This window comes from Geotrypetes seraphini, chromosome 6 (assembly GCF_902459505.1).
Source record: "Geotrypetes seraphini chromosome 6, aGeoSer1.1, whole genome shotgun sequence".
NCBI lineage: Eukaryota > Metazoa > Chordata > Amphibia > Gymnophiona > Dermophiidae > Geotrypetes > Geotrypetes seraphini.
This window is the reverse complement of record NC_047089.1, coordinates 130,667,231-130,683,692: the sequence shown is the minus strand read 5'-3', so window position 1 is coordinate 130,683,692 and position 16,462 is coordinate 130,667,231. Positions and strand designations below refer to the sequence as shown.

The 16,462-nt window shown below is 42.4% G+C and overlaps 1 protein-coding gene across 3 annotated transcripts in view; it reads left to right on the top strand.

Moving 5' to 3' along the window:
- FARP1 (FERM, ARH/RhoGEF and pleckstrin domain protein 1) overlaps positions 1-7,684 on the top strand; it is a 541,848-nt gene extending 534,164 nt beyond the window's left edge. For all 3 annotated transcript variants that reach the window (XM_033949732.1, XM_033949731.1, XM_033949733.1), the window contains 2 exons: positions 2,135-2,286; positions 5,271-7,684. In XM_033949732.1, the coding sequence (XP_033805623.1) occupies positions 2,135-2,286; positions 5,271-5,352 (234 nt within the window). In that variant the 3' untranslated portion in view covers positions 5,353-7,684. The remainder of the gene's footprint in view (positions 1-2,134; positions 2,287-5,270) is intronic.
- Positions 7,685-16,462: the final 8,778 nt, after the last annotated feature.

The window sequence follows — 16,462 nt, the reverse complement described above, 5'->3', positions numbered from 1 at the left end:
ACAGTAATTAAAGGTTAGTTTGGTGGGGGGAGGTTTGGGGCTGTTAGCGCAGAGGAGGGGGGGGCATCTTCCGGCAGGAGGGATTGGGCACCCTCCTGCCGGTGATCGGTAGTGTGGGGGGGGGGCATCTTCCGGCAGGAGGGTTTGGGCACCCTCCTGCCGGCAATCGGTAGTGTGGGGGGGAGTGGGGGCATCTTCCGGCAGGAAGGTTTGGCCATCCTCCTGCCAGCAATCGGTAGTGTCGGGGGGAGTGGGGGCATCTTCCAGCAGGAGGGTTTGGGCACCCTCCTGTCGGCAATCAGACAGGCGGCCACTATACTTATCGCAGCAGGGAAATCCCTTGCCGCGATAAGTGTAGCGGCCGCGTCTACTCTAACCCGATTCTGTAACCGGCATCTGTAACATGGACGCTGGTTACAGAATCGGGGTTTAGTGTGGGCCGAATTCTGTATAGGACGCCTCTCCTGGGCCGTCCTATACAGAATCCGGGCCTATGTATGTATTAACGATATGAGAAAATGCTAGCAGAAAAAATAAATGAATCGCAAAATTTATAGGAATCTGGAATCCATTAGATTCTTTTATTAAACAACTTTAATAGTACTGTGAACCTATCATATTAAAAATTTTATATTTTACATACAAATCCAGAGAGAGGGGAGTGGATTGTTTATTTTGTATTTCATGCATAGTAGTACGTAAGTGCTTTTTAAGAATATTATTGATGGATAATCTCTTACACTTTCTGTAAGATGTTTTATAAAATCAATAAATAATTTAAACAAAAAAAAGAAAAATCAAGGTCCAAAATAAATAGCTGAAATAATGCCCTCCCTGTCTCAAAAAGCATGCCTACAGTGTCCACAATTAAATAAATACAACAATTAGGCCTTCTATTACTACACCGCGATAGAGGTTTCTACCACGGCCTAGGGTGCTAAATGCTCCAACACTGCGCCAACATGAATTCTATGAGCATTGGAGCAACAATGGAGCATTTAGCGCTCCAGGCCACAGTAGAAAACTCTACTGCAGCTTTGTTTGAAAAAAGGGGGGGAAATAATACATAAAATAAGTCACTTATCTACATACTCCAATCAGCCAAGAAAACATCAATTGCAAAATTGTAGATTGCAAAATTTCCAACTACCAAATACCGCCATGTAATTTACTCAAATCATCTTGAAAATATTCCCAACTTGTAGTCGTGTTTTGAGAACTCTGCTTCAGGGTGTAATCCACAGTGCAGCCAGGATGTCTTTAGAGAATCATTGTCCAGAGCACACATGCCTCCTCTTGAATCTGTTTGTCCTGCAGCATTGTAAATCATATGTTTGCTTTTCTATACATATTTATGTCACAAAAACTGTTCTAAAATGGCCTCCTATGTCTTTATGGGGCTCTTTTACTAAGCTGAAGTAAGCACTAATAATGCATGCTTACTGTGGGATGGGCTGACGTGTCCCGTGATACTTTTTGGGTGTGCATTTGCTACCCATGTGCTAAGGGCTGGGGGTGGAGAGTGGGCATGTTTGCACTAATTGGCTAGCGCTAACTGATTAATGTGTGCTTAACATTCAAGCCCTTACATGATGGTAGGGTTTCATATGCTGATGGCCATGCGCTAATGGGAAAATTAGCTTGGGGGCCTGTAATAGGGAAACTAGAAAAATTAGCCATTTTACCCTGGTGGCAAAAATGTCCTTAGTGCATAGGAATAACCTGCATAAGGATGAGCTAAGGCCACTTTATACTGTAGTTTGATAAAAGGGCCCCTGAATCTGCTGTATTCTGACTTTTGTACTAGTTGATGCTCTTTTGGCTTTTTGATGTTCGACATCCTTTTCCTAGAGGCCTTAAAGGCTTTCTTTGAAGAGCAATTTTATCAGGTCTGAAGGTCATACTTTTCCTTTGGATTGAACCCCTGAGCCCTACATATAGTCATTGGCATTCTCAAATGTTACACCTTTTGATGATGGAGAGTATGCAATTATTAGACTATCTAAATGCAGTTAAGTGGTAAAAAGAATATTCATTTATTCTGAAACTGTCAAACGGTGTTCAGTTCTGCAGTGTTGTTTTTACTGTATGTTTTTAATATATGCTAAGAGAATTTCTGTCTATTGTATTCTAGGACAATCATCCTCTAGCAAGCCTTCCCTTGCTGGGATATTCACTTACTATCCCTTCTGAATCTGAGAACATACACAAAGATTATGTCTTCAAGCTACACTTCAAGTCCCATGTGTATTACTTCAGGGCAGAAAGTGAATACACATTTGAAAGGTACATATGTGATTACCCTTGTGCTAGATTGCATTCTATTGGTTCTGTGTACCAGGGTCATTAATACTACTACTACCAATCATTTCTATAGCACTGAAAGGTGTACAAGCCTGATCTATAGGTAGGACATCTTTTCTAACTTTCCTGTTTCTGTTGTAAATCATGTAAAGTGGTATTGCTCGTGTCATTCTCAGGGTATCCCCTAAGTGCCTGATTATCAGGATCCCTACAATGAATATAAATGAAGTAAGGCTGCATGCAGTATAAGAAGTGCAAATACTAATCTACCTAAAAATGGTGGAAGTGGATAATAAATTTAGTGTCATCCGCAAATTTAATAACCTCACATTTTGTTCCCGCCTCCAGGTCGTTAATAAATATATTGAACAGGAGCGGTCCCAGCACCGACCCCTGTGGAACTCCGCTCGTGACCCTTTGCCAATCTGAGTAATGGCCCTTTACTCAAACCCTCTGTTTCCTGTCCGCCAGCCAGTTTTTGATCCATCGGTGGACCTCCCCTTGCACCCCGTGGTTCCATAGCTTCCTTAGCAGTCTTTCGTGTGGTACCTTGTCGAAGGCTTTTTGGAAGTCAAGGTAAATGATGTCTATGGATTCCCCTCTATCCACCTGGCTGTTCACCCCCTCAAAGAAGTATAATAAGTTCGTGAGGCATGACCTGCCCTTGCAGAAGCCATGTTGGCTCGACTTTAGTTGCCCATTGTTTTCGATGTGTTCCCAAATGCTGTCTTTAATCAGTGCTTCCATCATCTTTCCAGGGACCGAGGTCAAGCTCACCGGCCTGTAGTTTCCTGGGTCTCCCCTTGAGCCTTTCTTGAAGATGGGCGTGACATTTGCTATTTTCCAGTCCTTTGGGATCTCTCCAGTTTTTAGGGATAGGTTGCATATTTGTCGAAGTGGCTCAGCTATTTCGTTTCTTAGTTCCATTCACCCAAGGGTACTCAAGGAACTAAGGAACGAAATAGCTGAGCCACTTCGACAAATATGCAACCTATCCCTAAAAACTGGAGAGATCCCAAAAGGACAGGAAAATAGCAAATGTCACGCCCATCTTCAAGAAAGGCTCAAGGGGAGACCCAGGAAACTACAGGCCGGTGAGCTTGACCTCGGTCCCTGGAAAGATGATGGAAGCGCTGATTAAAGACAGCATTTGGGAACACATCGAAAACAATGGGCAACTAAAGTAGAGCCAACATGGCTTCTGCAAGGGCAGGTCATGCCTCACGAACTTATTATACTTCTTTGAGGGGGTGAACAGCCAGGTGGCTAGAGGGGAATCCATAGACATCATTTACCTTGACTTCCAAAAAGCCTTCGACAAGGTACCACACGAAAGACTGCTAAGGAAGCTATGGAACTACAAGATGCAAGGGGAAGTCCACCGATGGATCAAAAACTGGCTGGCGGACAGGAAACAGAGGGTTGGAGTAAAGGGCCATTACTCAGATTGGCAAAGGGTCACGAGCGGAGTTCCACAGGGGTCGGTGCTGGGACCGCTCCTGTTCAATATATTTATTAACGATCTGGAGGCGGGAACAAAATGTGAGGTTATTAAATTTGCGGATGACACTAAATTATACAGCAGGGTCATAACCATGGAGGACTGCGAAGACCTCCAAAAAGATCTGACAACGCTGGAAGAGTGGGCCAAAAAGTGGCAAATGAGCTTCAACATAGGGAAATGCAAGGTCATGCATATTGGGAAAAAGAACCCGATGTTCACTTACAAGATGGGGGGGATCACCGCTAGGGGTGAGCAACCTTGAAAGAGACTTTGGAGTGATGGTGGACACAACATTGAAGGCGTCGGCGCAGTGCGCCACAGCCTCAAGGAAAGCGAACAAAATGTTGGGTATCATTAAGAAAGGTATCACAACCAGGACGAAGGAAGTCATTCTGCCACTGTATCGTGCAATGGTGTGCCCGCACTTGGAGTACTGTGTCCAGTACTGGTCGCTGTACCTCAAGAAAGACATGGTGGTACTTGAGAGAGTCCAGAGAAGAGCAACTAAGCTAATAAAAGGTATGGGGGACCTCTCATATACTGACAGACTGAAAAGGCTGGGGCTTTTCTCCCTGGAAAAGCGACGACTCAGGGGAGACATGATAGAAACCTTCAAGATCATGAAGGGCAAAGAAAAAGTGGATAGGGACAGATTTTTCAAACTAAGGGGAACCACAGGTACAAGGGGGCACTCGGAGAAATTGAAAGGGGAAAGGTTTAGAACAAACGCCAGGAAGTTCTTTTTCACCCAGAGGGTGGTGGATACATGGAACGCGCTGCCGGAGGATGTGATAGGCAGAAGTACGCTACAGGGCTTCAAAGAAGGTCTGGACAGGTATCTGGAGGACAAAGGGATTGAGGGGTACAGATAGGAGTAGAGGTAAGGTTATAGGGACAGGATTAGAGGTAAATTACAAAATTAGTCAGAGACCACTGTTCAGGCTGTGGGCCTGATGGGCCGCCGCGGGAGCGGACCGCTGGGCAGGATGGACCTCTGGTCTGCCCCAGCGGAGGCAACTTCTTATGTTCTTATGTTCTTAAATAACAATAAATAGAAATACTCCACTTGTTTAATGTAGGAGCACTATCCACAACGGAAGAAAAAGCCTCAGGTATTATCACAGCAGAGCAAGAAATGCTCAAACCTTCTCCACCCACATCATCGGCAAAAAACTTCCGAAGGGAATGTGCAAAAACCACTACTCTATTATTGGTTGGTACCTGAAGCTTTTTCTTCCGTTGTGGATAGTGCTCTTACATTAAACAAGTGGAGTATTTCTATTTATTGGTATAAGAAGTGCATACATATTTATTTTCTGTGAATATTCTGATAAACAAATTGTCTGGAGGTACTTCAAGACCAGCTTGAAAAACAGGACTATAAAGGACCCCTCTGCATTGCATTAGTTTCTGCCAGACAATTGTTTAGCCTTTCTCCCAAACGTTCTTATTCTCTCCTCAGGTGGATGGAAGTGATCCGAAGTGCCACAAACTCAGCAGCACGCCAGCGGCTCCTCAATCAGAAAGAATCTCATGTGTACTGAAGTCTTCGGAGCAATCAGTGAATATGACCTTTCCAGCTGCTTTTTCTAGGCGATGTTTTGATATTTACCCCTTTGTCAGAGCTTTGTAAAATTAGCAGCAGTTTTCACATTCACAAGAGAGTGCTGTGCAGTGAGTTTTATAGGATTATATCAACATTAATTTTTTTTAAATGTATTGAAAGGGGGCAGACTGACAGTGATCTGGGCCCCCGAGCAATAAGGGTCATGTGGAAACTAGGGGAGATTGGGCCCTCTGGCACTGTCCTGCTGTTCCAATGGTCAATCTACCCCTGCATTTTGGTCATAACTTCCCCCACCTGTCTTAAGGGAATTTAATCATTTTACGTGCACCAAATAAAGATTCATATACTGTATGCATATTTGACCTTCTGTGCTGAATTTTAGCATGTGCCAAAATGAAGATTTTGTGACAGATGTATAGTCAGTTAACTAACTGCAGATTTGCACCTATGTCTGTCCAAGCCTTATGAATGTGTCATCCTATTGACTTGCAAACTGTAGGATACTCGACTCACAGAAAGGGTAGGAAACAGATCATATTAAGCTGGAAGGTCAATGTCCTTAAGACTCCCTTGCAGATTCTGCCATTTTAGCAGGCTACTTTCTTGAGAGAACAGCAGCATCTCAGGAATAACAAAGGGCTTGAAAGGGAGGGGTGTACTTCTGTGGCATGGAAACTCCACTTGCATCCTCCTTTCTCCATGGACCAGCAGGCTAAGTCAAGTTTACATTTAGGTGATGTTATCTGATGATGGAGCGTACCCTGGTTGCTAGGACTAACTTAATCTATTTGTCCATGAAGAAAGCGGAATTGTTTCCCTATAGCTGGGGTTCCCCATGGACAACAGGATATGTTAGTCACATGCCCTCCCACCTTACCTCAGACTTCAAAAACATCTTACCTTTACCTATGTTACATGAATGAGAGAGGCCTTGTGGCACATGCTGCTCTGTAGTTTCAATTAAAGACCTGCAGAAAAGTTTTCTATCCTCTCCTAGCTACAGCAAGAGCATGTTTTATTTTCAATACCACACAGCAAAACAGCAGAAGGACTGGTTTCTCACAAAAAAATAGATAGACAAAAAAAGGAGTAGGGTAGGTTTACCAAAAGAAATGGTGAGCTCTCTTGGACTTAGAAACATCAACTTGGCTTATAAGCATTTCCAGCTCATCATATTTTTTTTAGTTAACCTACTCCTTTTTCTGTCTTATTGTCTGTCAATGTCTTCAATCTGATTTATCCAGCTGTCCATGGAGAACACAAGTTATTAGTGAAGAAAACCAAAATTAAATGTTTTACTTTTAGGCGTGGAGACACTTTTGGTTTTCATTTCCTAGCAAAAATGATTGATTGGACCTACTGTACAATGCGTGACTGTTTCACATCATTAATATACCATACTGTGGAAGGATTACAGCAGCTAAAACTTATGCCAGGTGCACCAAAAATACTACTGCTAACTGGGGTGATACATTCCTTTAGCAAACTTGTGAGGCATCATCAGAAATGCTTGATAAATGTTTTTCTTGAGTGCCAAATAATTGGTTATTCCCCAGAAAAATGTGTATTTAGTAGAGAATTATTTTGATTAAAAAGTACACATTCTCCAACAAGGCTCGTGCTGTATTTTCCATTTTCTAAAGTGGATTTTTTTAAAACCATGTTATGCTTTAGATTCCTGGAGGTTTTTAAATGTCAATTTTCAAAATATATAAATGTAATGTATACACTCTGTAAACAATCTAATCAAATTCAATATTAAATTGTTACTAGTCTTTGTATAGAGTAATCAATATGCTGACTTGTTTTTTAAGTGATGAGGAAGGAACTTTACAATGCATTTGTAAACTTGAAATTGAAATCTTACTGAACCAATGGAAGTCTGTTACTAAGCAGGTTTTGTTTTTAGCCATTGAACATTTTATATTCAAGTGATCCAGTTGTTTCTCTGTTACTTTAAAAGGGTAAGATATCTGACTTTTATGATCCAGTGCAATAACAATTGGGAAAATTAATGTACTACGACTGATATGCAAAATAAGAAGGCTCAACAAGTCTGATGATAGATTTGTTGTCTCTATTCCATAAGCTTGGAAAAATCTTGCTTATATGATAACATTATGGAAATTATGTTGTTGGTCAATATAAATTCAGTTTAAATGTTCTAAGTCATGGTACGATGTTGGGGGTCATGCAGCTCCCTGTAGTCGATCTTACGGATTCAATTGTATGATCACAATGATCATTCTGCTACTTTGAAATCATTATTGTAATAATTTTATATAAATTTTGTCATTTTCAAATCCTGATGGTGTGTTTATTTGATGAAGAATTGACAAATCTCAGATAAGCATAAGTCATTAAAGCCCATTCCTGCCTGGAAAGAATAAAGGAGTTGACTGGCATAATCACATACAAATTTATAGGCCCGATTCATTCTCCTGGGATTGATTTCTATTTCGAGCCACTGAGGAGAGATATTCATCAAGAGAATTCATCATAGGTAATTGCCAAATATCTGCCAACTTATGTGTATATATAGAAATTGATGTCAAATTAAACTTCTCAAGTCACTGATGTTGGTGTTAAGAACCACATCAAGTAGAAAAGTTTACCAATACTAGCCTAATATGCATTTTAATTATTTTGAAACATGAGATTGGTTTAAGTTGTGTGAAATGTATCTGATTATAGAGTTTAACCTGAGAACTACTACCCTTTTCATTGCTCAAGGCCAGTTTTAAAATTTGGGCTAAATTTGATAAAATGCCCAAACATTTTTCAGCCAAATTGTGTAATATTGAAGAAAAGTTGTGATGGACACATTGTTTAGTATGCTTATTTCAACCAAAGTTATGTGGTTGGAATTCTTTTAGTTATCCTTATCAGCCTGCAACTTGAACCCATATTTAGGACAATATAAAACTAAAAAAATCAGATGACCTCATGTAATGCTTTCAGCAGAAAAAGATAAAATACCTCACATCATAAACATACTACAGTTTAAAAGCAATAAATTATTTTCCCATCTGGCTTTGTCTTTATTTTATTATTTTATTGCTTGCTGAAAAATACAGCAGAAATCGTATTTTCTTGGCTTTTACAGACAGCGGTTAAATTATTTATTTATTTATTCAATTTTATATGCCGTTCTCCCAGAGGAGCTCAGAATGGTTTACATGAATTTATTCAGGTAATCGAGCATTTTTCCCTGTCTGTCCCAGCAGGCTCACAATCTATCTAATGTACCTAGGGCAATGGGTTGGGGGGGGGAAGGATGAAGTGACTTGCAGTCAACAGAATTTGTCCTCTAGTGGCCAAGAAACCATTTTCTTTAGAACTTGCTCAATAATTCACTCATGCTCCTGTAACAGAAGTTATTGCTGCTGGAGATAACATTTCATTTGATTTTTCTTCATATTTCACCAATTACCAAGGCATCTTGTTTGATTACAAGTTAAAAATAAATGTTTCACTTATTGTTTTGAGGAAAGAAAGCTGGTTGTCCCCTCATTTCCTTGGTGGGGTTTACAATAAAAGATTCTTATTTAACATATTATTAAACAACTACTAGAAAGCAAACCACGTCCTCTTTAGAGTACAGAATAGTTGAATTATACCATTGCATTTACACATTGAAGGAACAGGTATAGTAAAGTTCTGAATAAGTTAGAGGGTGACCAAAACCAGGGCTTTCAGTTCAGGCAAAACCAAATCTGCACCTGAAATTTGCTTCTTGTTTTCAGCCAGAGCAGAAACTGAAACAGTAGCCCTGTCCCCTCCCACTGATGCCATCATAAGTCCATCCCCCTGGGCCAACCCCCTTGACAAAAAACTATTCTGGATGCCCACCAACTCCGCCCATCCCCCTACTAATAGGCCATCCATGGGTCTAACTTCTAAAAGCCCTGGTAGTGGCCTTGGAACAAAAGTGATTCTATGTCACTCTTGCCCACTGCATAGTGAAAATGGCTGCAACTTCCTGGGTGGAAAGTCGCAGCCACCGTTTTGGGATTGGAACTGATGTAGGCAGAAGCAATTGCTCCTTCTCATGCTCATGCCATTTCCATGTGGGGCTATCATTTTTTCAGATCTGTTAGAAGAAATTGCAGATATTACAATTGATCATTCTATAAGGGAAATGCATTAATTTTAAAATGTCAGTGTAATATGATATGATATAGTTGTAATGATAGCATGATATAGTAATGATAATATGATATAGTTGTATGATATAGTTGTAATATGATATAATATGATATAGTGTAATATGATATGTCAGTGTAATCTAATATAATAAAGCCCTAAGCCGCGCATGCGCACTCCACCTGCATGCTCCCGTTTTCCGTGCGCTGTAGGAACCCGCAGGTAGGAGTGCGCATGCGCGAGAGTCTTGCCATACAAAGAAAATCACACAGCTTCATACTTATTTGATGGCCTTATAGTACTCTCTCCCTCCCTTCCTGTAAGTTTGCCATCACCGTCGTTCACACTCGCGCACCAGTGCTCCCTTAATGTATACACGCTGCCCCCGTCGTCAATTTCGTGCACTAGACTGGAAGTGATCCCTCCCCCCATCTATAGCAAAGAGGAGGAAAAAAATGGCTGACGGTGAAGAGGCAGATGGCGTAGGCTAGCACTGTTTACTGCTTGCAATTGGGACGGCGAGGACGTCAACAAGCATGGGTTTTTTTACATTCAAAGGCAGTGTGTACTGAATTGGCACTGCCGCGGTAGAACATCCCGAGGTTAGGTTGGATGATAATCTCTTCAAGTGTCAGGGTTAGCGAGGAGATAGAATGGCATCTGCCAAATGGAGAAATGCTGGGACAGAAAGGATGGAGACCTGCACCTGTTGTGACAGATCGTGCGCGTAGTGAGGCAGAGAGGTGATTTACGTGGCAGCTGAAGCCGAGAGAAACGGCGGAGGGTATACTGTATTTCGGAACTCGGGCAATAGCTGTATTAAATGAAACCTCAAACAACACATATACTAAATGTAAACCACTTTGAATGAACTTTTTTTTTAAGCTTTTTTCTTTAGTGCCCTCTTTATCCCAACTTTCACCCTGTTTGCAGCCACTCTTCTAGGACCAGCCTAAAGGTATCTGATCTCTTAAGCGAACTTTCAGCCATGGGCCCACACCCAGGGATAGCGCCAGCCTCTTCCTTTCCTTATTCTCTCCTTCAAGCTCAACCATCAACCTCTACCTTACCCCTCCCCCCCCACACACACGTATCAAGCATATCTCCTTCTTCACCCTTTTCATCGTGGCATGATTTGGGATGCAGCACTGACATGGTAGAACACCATCTCTAAACAAAACTCAACATAGCTGGCATGGGACTTTGCACATGTTCGATGCTGGTAACATCCCAGTTGGGGTTTCAGGATTTCCCCAATGAATATGCATGAGATCTATGTGCATGCTATGCTTTCCAATGCATATTCATTGGGGAAATCCTGAAAACCCAACTGGAAGACAGACACACACAGATATATTCTAGCACCCATTAATGTAACGGGCTATAAGACTAGTATGATATAGTTGAGATAGGTGAAGGAGTCGATTTTTGGGATCACTGGACGAAAACTAGCACATCCATTTTAGATAAAATTGCCCCTAAGTGAAATAGTAAAAGCTGCGTAAATAAATATAACAAATGGTTTGACACTGAACTTCTAAAAATGAAACAACTAGTAAGACGACTAGAAAGAACTTGGAAAAAAACAGGAGAATTGTCAGACCGTAACAACTGGAGATCTAACATAAAAATTTACAAACAATTGATAAAAGACAAACGTAAAGCACTCTACTCTTCTAAAATCGACTTATCCGCACTAGCTCAAAAGGAATCAATGCAAAAGAGCTGTTCAACTTAGTTACAAATTTATTTGACACCACACGCTACACTCAACTCGCACACAATATTAACCTACCTTCAACAAATGATTTAGCACAGCACTGTGATTCAAAAATTAAAAACTAAGAAACAACTGTTCAACAAATGACACTAATGATCACCAAATAGCTAACATACAAGGAAATGAAATACCAGCAGACATGATCTGGAGTTCCTTTCACGATCCAGAATGGAATAATTATATCAAACTATATAACAAATACTCTAAATCTTACTGCGCTCGGGACTCATGTCACCCGGAAATTGTGAAAGCGGCTCCATTTAGACTTTAAACTATCTTTGCTGCATTACTTAACCCATAACCTAAAAAATGGAAAGTTCCTCACTAATAAGGGTCACATAATAATAACCCCAATTCCCAAAAATAGTAAAGAATCATCAGTACTGGTAACCAACTATAGACCAATAGCATCCATTCCATTTAGCGTAAAAGTCATGGAGGGATTGGTACATACCCAACTGATGGAATATCTTGATCAGTTCTCTCTCTTACATGAAACTCAATCTGGTTTTAGACCTTTGTTCTGTACTGAGACATTAATTGCGGCTATCTTAGATAATCTGCGTCTCTTGTTCAGCAAGGGCCTCAATGCCCTCCCTGATCATGCAATTTGATATGAGTTCTGCCTTTGACCTAGTGGAGCATGGGAAGATGCTACAATGCCTGGATGCAATTGGCATTAGGGAAGAGGTGTTGGACTGGTTCCGAGGCTTCCTCATGTCCCGTACCTATCAAGTACGTTTCAATTACGATCTCTCCGATACCTGGAGCAATCCATCTGGCGTACCGCAAGGGTCACCACTCTCCCCATTGCTTTTCAATGTCTACATGTCCTCACTAGGTGCGCAATTGACCCAGCTGGGGATAAAACTATCCCCAGCTATGTTATGCAGATGACTTTATGATCATCATCCCATTTGTTAATTCTCTCTCGGAAGTTACTCCCAAGCATCAGAAGCACTAAATTTGATGGAGCAATGGATATCTGAATTCAAACTGAAACTTAATTCAGAAAAAACAAAATTTTTTGTAGCTTCGCCACATCCGCTTAACACCAAAACACCACTATGCATCAATAAACTTAGTTATCCTATTCAGACTACTATGAAGGTATTGGGTGTAACACTAGATCAGTGCCTAACCATGAAAGACCAAGTAGACTCCTTAATCAGAAAGGGTTTTTTCACTCTCTGGAAACTTCGATCCATTAGAGCATATTTTGATAAGTCAGCATTTAGAATTCTGGTACAATCCCTTATACTGAGTCAACTTGATTACTGTATCATCGCCTATTTAGCAATTTCCCAAAAGAATATGCGACGATTACAACTTATACAAAATGCAGCGGTCAAACTGATTTTCGGGCAGAAGAAGTTTGATCATGTGACACCTTACTACCGACAGCTGCATTGGCTACCGATGGAGGCACGCGTAAAGTTCAAGTTCACCTGTTTCTGCTTTAAAGCACTATATGGTCTAGCCCCCAAATACATAACTAACCTTTTTTCCTTCTCAGCCAACAGACATAGAAGCACACACTTGAACTTCGTTTCCCCCCCCCCCCCAATTAGAGGATATAAACTCAAAAGACACCATCAATACCTTCTCTTACACCAAGCAGCATTATGGGGTAAAGATCTAGAACAATTGCTTACGCCTTCCACTTATGGGGAATTTAGGAAACGCCTAAAAACATATCTGTTCCTGAAGTATCTAGACAGCTGACCAGTTCAATTCTTTCTCTTCAATAACGGTTCCCTTGAACTGTTAACCACTATCTTTCTCCTCTGTTAAGTTCATTCAATTTGTACCATCTTTTAATCTTTGTAAACCGCATAGAACTTCACGGTCCTGCGGTATATAAAAAAACTGTTATTATTATTGTTATAGTTGCTGTTAGCAAGTTATACTTGGAAGTACAGTGGTGCCTCGCACAGCGAACGCCTCGCACAGCGAACGCTGCGCACAACGAACTTTATGTCGTGATCCGTATAACGTACTTCGTTTCACACAACGAAGTCGCCCGAGCTGCATACTTCCGGGGTTCCTGCGGGGTTGGATCGCAGCGGGGTTGGTCGAGCCGCGAGGGTAGTCTCCTTCTCCTTACCTGCCCTGTCGCAGCCGCACACAGCCGAACGGAAATCTTCCCGATGTCAGCGCTGACGTCGGAGGGAGGGCTTAAGCAAAGCCCTCCATTCCTCCGACGTCAGCGCTGACATCAGGAAGACTTCCGGTCGGCTGTGTGCGGCTGCGGCAGGGCAGGTAGGAAGAAGGCAATGGCGAACGAAAGAGGGGGGAGGGGGCGGTCCGCCCCGAAGAATGTGCACAGATGGTCAGGTCCCCCGATCGACCGACAACAGGCCCGGCCGACAAACCTCCCTGCCCTGTAGCCGCGAATCTAAATTACCTCTTACAGCAGCTTCAATAATCCAGCTGCTGTAAGAAGGTAATTTAGATTCGCGGCTACAGGACAGGGAGATTTGTCCGACCGGGCCTGTTCTGTTGTCGGTCGGGTGCAAAAGCGCCACAAAGGTGGAGGCAGGGAGGGAGGAAAGGTGGAGTGGAGAAAGCACATGTTGGAGCAGGGGATGAGAGGGAGGGAGAGAAGGGGAAATATTGGACAAGGGCAGAAGGGATGCTAAATCATAGGGTGACAGGCAGAGAGAACAACAGGAAAAAGAGTGGAAGCAATCTTGAACCCTGAGGGTGAGGGCAGAGAGAGGTGGTGAGATGATTGATCATGGGGAGAGGGACAAAAGGGAATAGAGATGGGATAGGAAGATAGTGGAAGTAAAAGGACAGGGAGATGTATGTTTTTAGATGTATCTAAATAAAAATAATAACAAAAAATTTATCTTTTTTATGTCATCTTAGCATATTTTATGCTGCAGAACGAATTATTTTTTTTTACATGTATTCCTATGGGAAAACGCGTTTCACATAACGAACGTTTCACATAACAAACTTGCTCCTGGAACCAATTAAGTTCGTTGTGTGAGGCACCACTGTATTTGAAAGCAGGCAAGCCAAGTATATGAAAGAACATAAGATTTGCCGCTGCTGGGTCAGACCAGTGGTCCATCGTGTCCAGCAGTCCGCTCACATGGCGGCCCATAGGTCAAAGACCAGTGCCCTATTTGAGTCTAGCCTTACCTGCATATGTTCTGTTCCAGTAGGAACTTATCCAACCTTGTCGTGAATCCCTGTAGAGTGCTTTCCCCTATAACAGCCTCCGGAAGAGCGTTCCAGTTTCTACCACTTTCTGAGTTAAGAAGAACTTCCTTACATTTGTATGGAATCTTTTCCCTTTTATCTTTAGCGAGTGCCCTCTCGTTCTCTTCACCTTGGAGAGGGTGAACAATCTCTTTCCTCTACTAAGTCAATTCCCTTCAATATCTTGAATGTTTCGATCATGTCCCCTCTCAGTCTCCTCTTTTAAAGAGAGAAAAGGCCCAGTTTCTCTAGCCTCTCATTATACGGCAACTCCCCCCTGTCCCTTAACCATTGTCGTGGCTCTTCTCTGGACCCTTTTGAGTAGTGCTATGTCCTTTTTCATGTACAGCGACCAGTGTTGGATGCAGTATTCCAGGTGGGGATGTACCATGGCCCGGTATAATGGCATGATAACCTTTTCAGATCTGTTTGTGATCCCCTTAATCATTCCTAGCATTCTGTTTGCCCTTTTTGCTACCATCGCGCATTGCGCAGACGGTTTCAGTGACTTGTCTACAAGTCACTTTCCTGGGGGCTCTCTCCGAGTATAGCACCAGACATCCTGTATTCGTGCATATGATTTTTGTTACCGACATGTATCACCTTGCATTTATCCACGTTGAACCTCATTTGCCATTTCGTGGCCCATTCATCGAGCGTATTTATGTCTCTTTGTAGGTCTTCACAATCCTTCTGTGTCCTCACTACTCTGAATAACTTTGTATCATCCGCAAATTTAATCACCTCACTCATCGTGCCAATTTCTAGGTTGTTTATAAATATGTTGAAGAGCACAGGCCCGAGCACCGAGCCCTGTGGCACTCCACTCGTGACGCTTTTCCAGTCCGAGTATTGTCCACTCACCCCCACTCTCTGTTTCCTATCCGTCAACCAATTTTTAATCCACGTGAATATATCACCCTCGATTTTTTATTTTGTGGGGGAGGGGGTGGGGGAGGTTGGGGGAGTTAGGGGGTAAGGGGTGAAAACAAGGGGAAATTTTTTTGAGAATGATATATTACGGTTTTGTTAATGCATTTTTGTATTTGGTTATGAGCTATTGTTTTCTGTTGGCTTCTTGTATTTGTGGATTGTTGTGTGCTATTCTCGAAATAAAATTATTTAAAAAAAGAAAAATTGGTGTTGGGGGGTGATTTTAATATTTTCCATGATCCCTGTTTGGATAAAATCCGATCCCCGTCCCCATGAGCGCATGGATTCTTCTAAGGGCATTCCCCTTCTTTGTTCTTCTTTCGATCTGGTGGACGTTTGGCCCACGTTGCATCCCGGGGAACGTGATTATACACATTTGTCCCGGGCTCATGGTACTCAATCCCGGATAGATTATTGGCTTTTATCTTCTAGCCTTTTCTCTTCTATGAGAGATGCGGGGATTGGTCCATATTGCGTTTCTGATCATGCTTTCATTTGGCGTGCTTTGGACTTAGGGTTGGATAATGTGGGCTCCCGGAGGTGGCGGTTTCCGCCCGCGTTGTATAAAGACCCCGGGTTCTCTGATCATCTGCTTCAGAAGTGGACGGATTATACGCTTCACAATGCGGGTCACATGGATGATCCTGTCCTGTTCTGGGACGCAGCCAAGGCTGTGCTCCGTGGGGAAATAATAGCGTATGCTAGTTTCAAGAAGAAGGCACGGGATTGGGAGATATCACGCTTGGAAAAATGGGTAAGGGCTGATCGGATGTGATATGCTTGTAATCCGACCCCCCCCCCCCCGGCGACGCAGCAATTTGTTGGCTTCTCAGGCCTCTTTGAACGAGTTGCTGCAGGCTCGAGCTGCTCGCTCGATGCTATATTTTAAACATCAATTTCATTTGCACGGCAACAAGGGGGGTAGGCTTTTGGCTAACCTGGCACGTACAGCGGGCAGTCCTCGCCAGGTGTTGCAGGTGGTGGGAGATGGGGGCGGGTTGGTTAGCTCAGATGC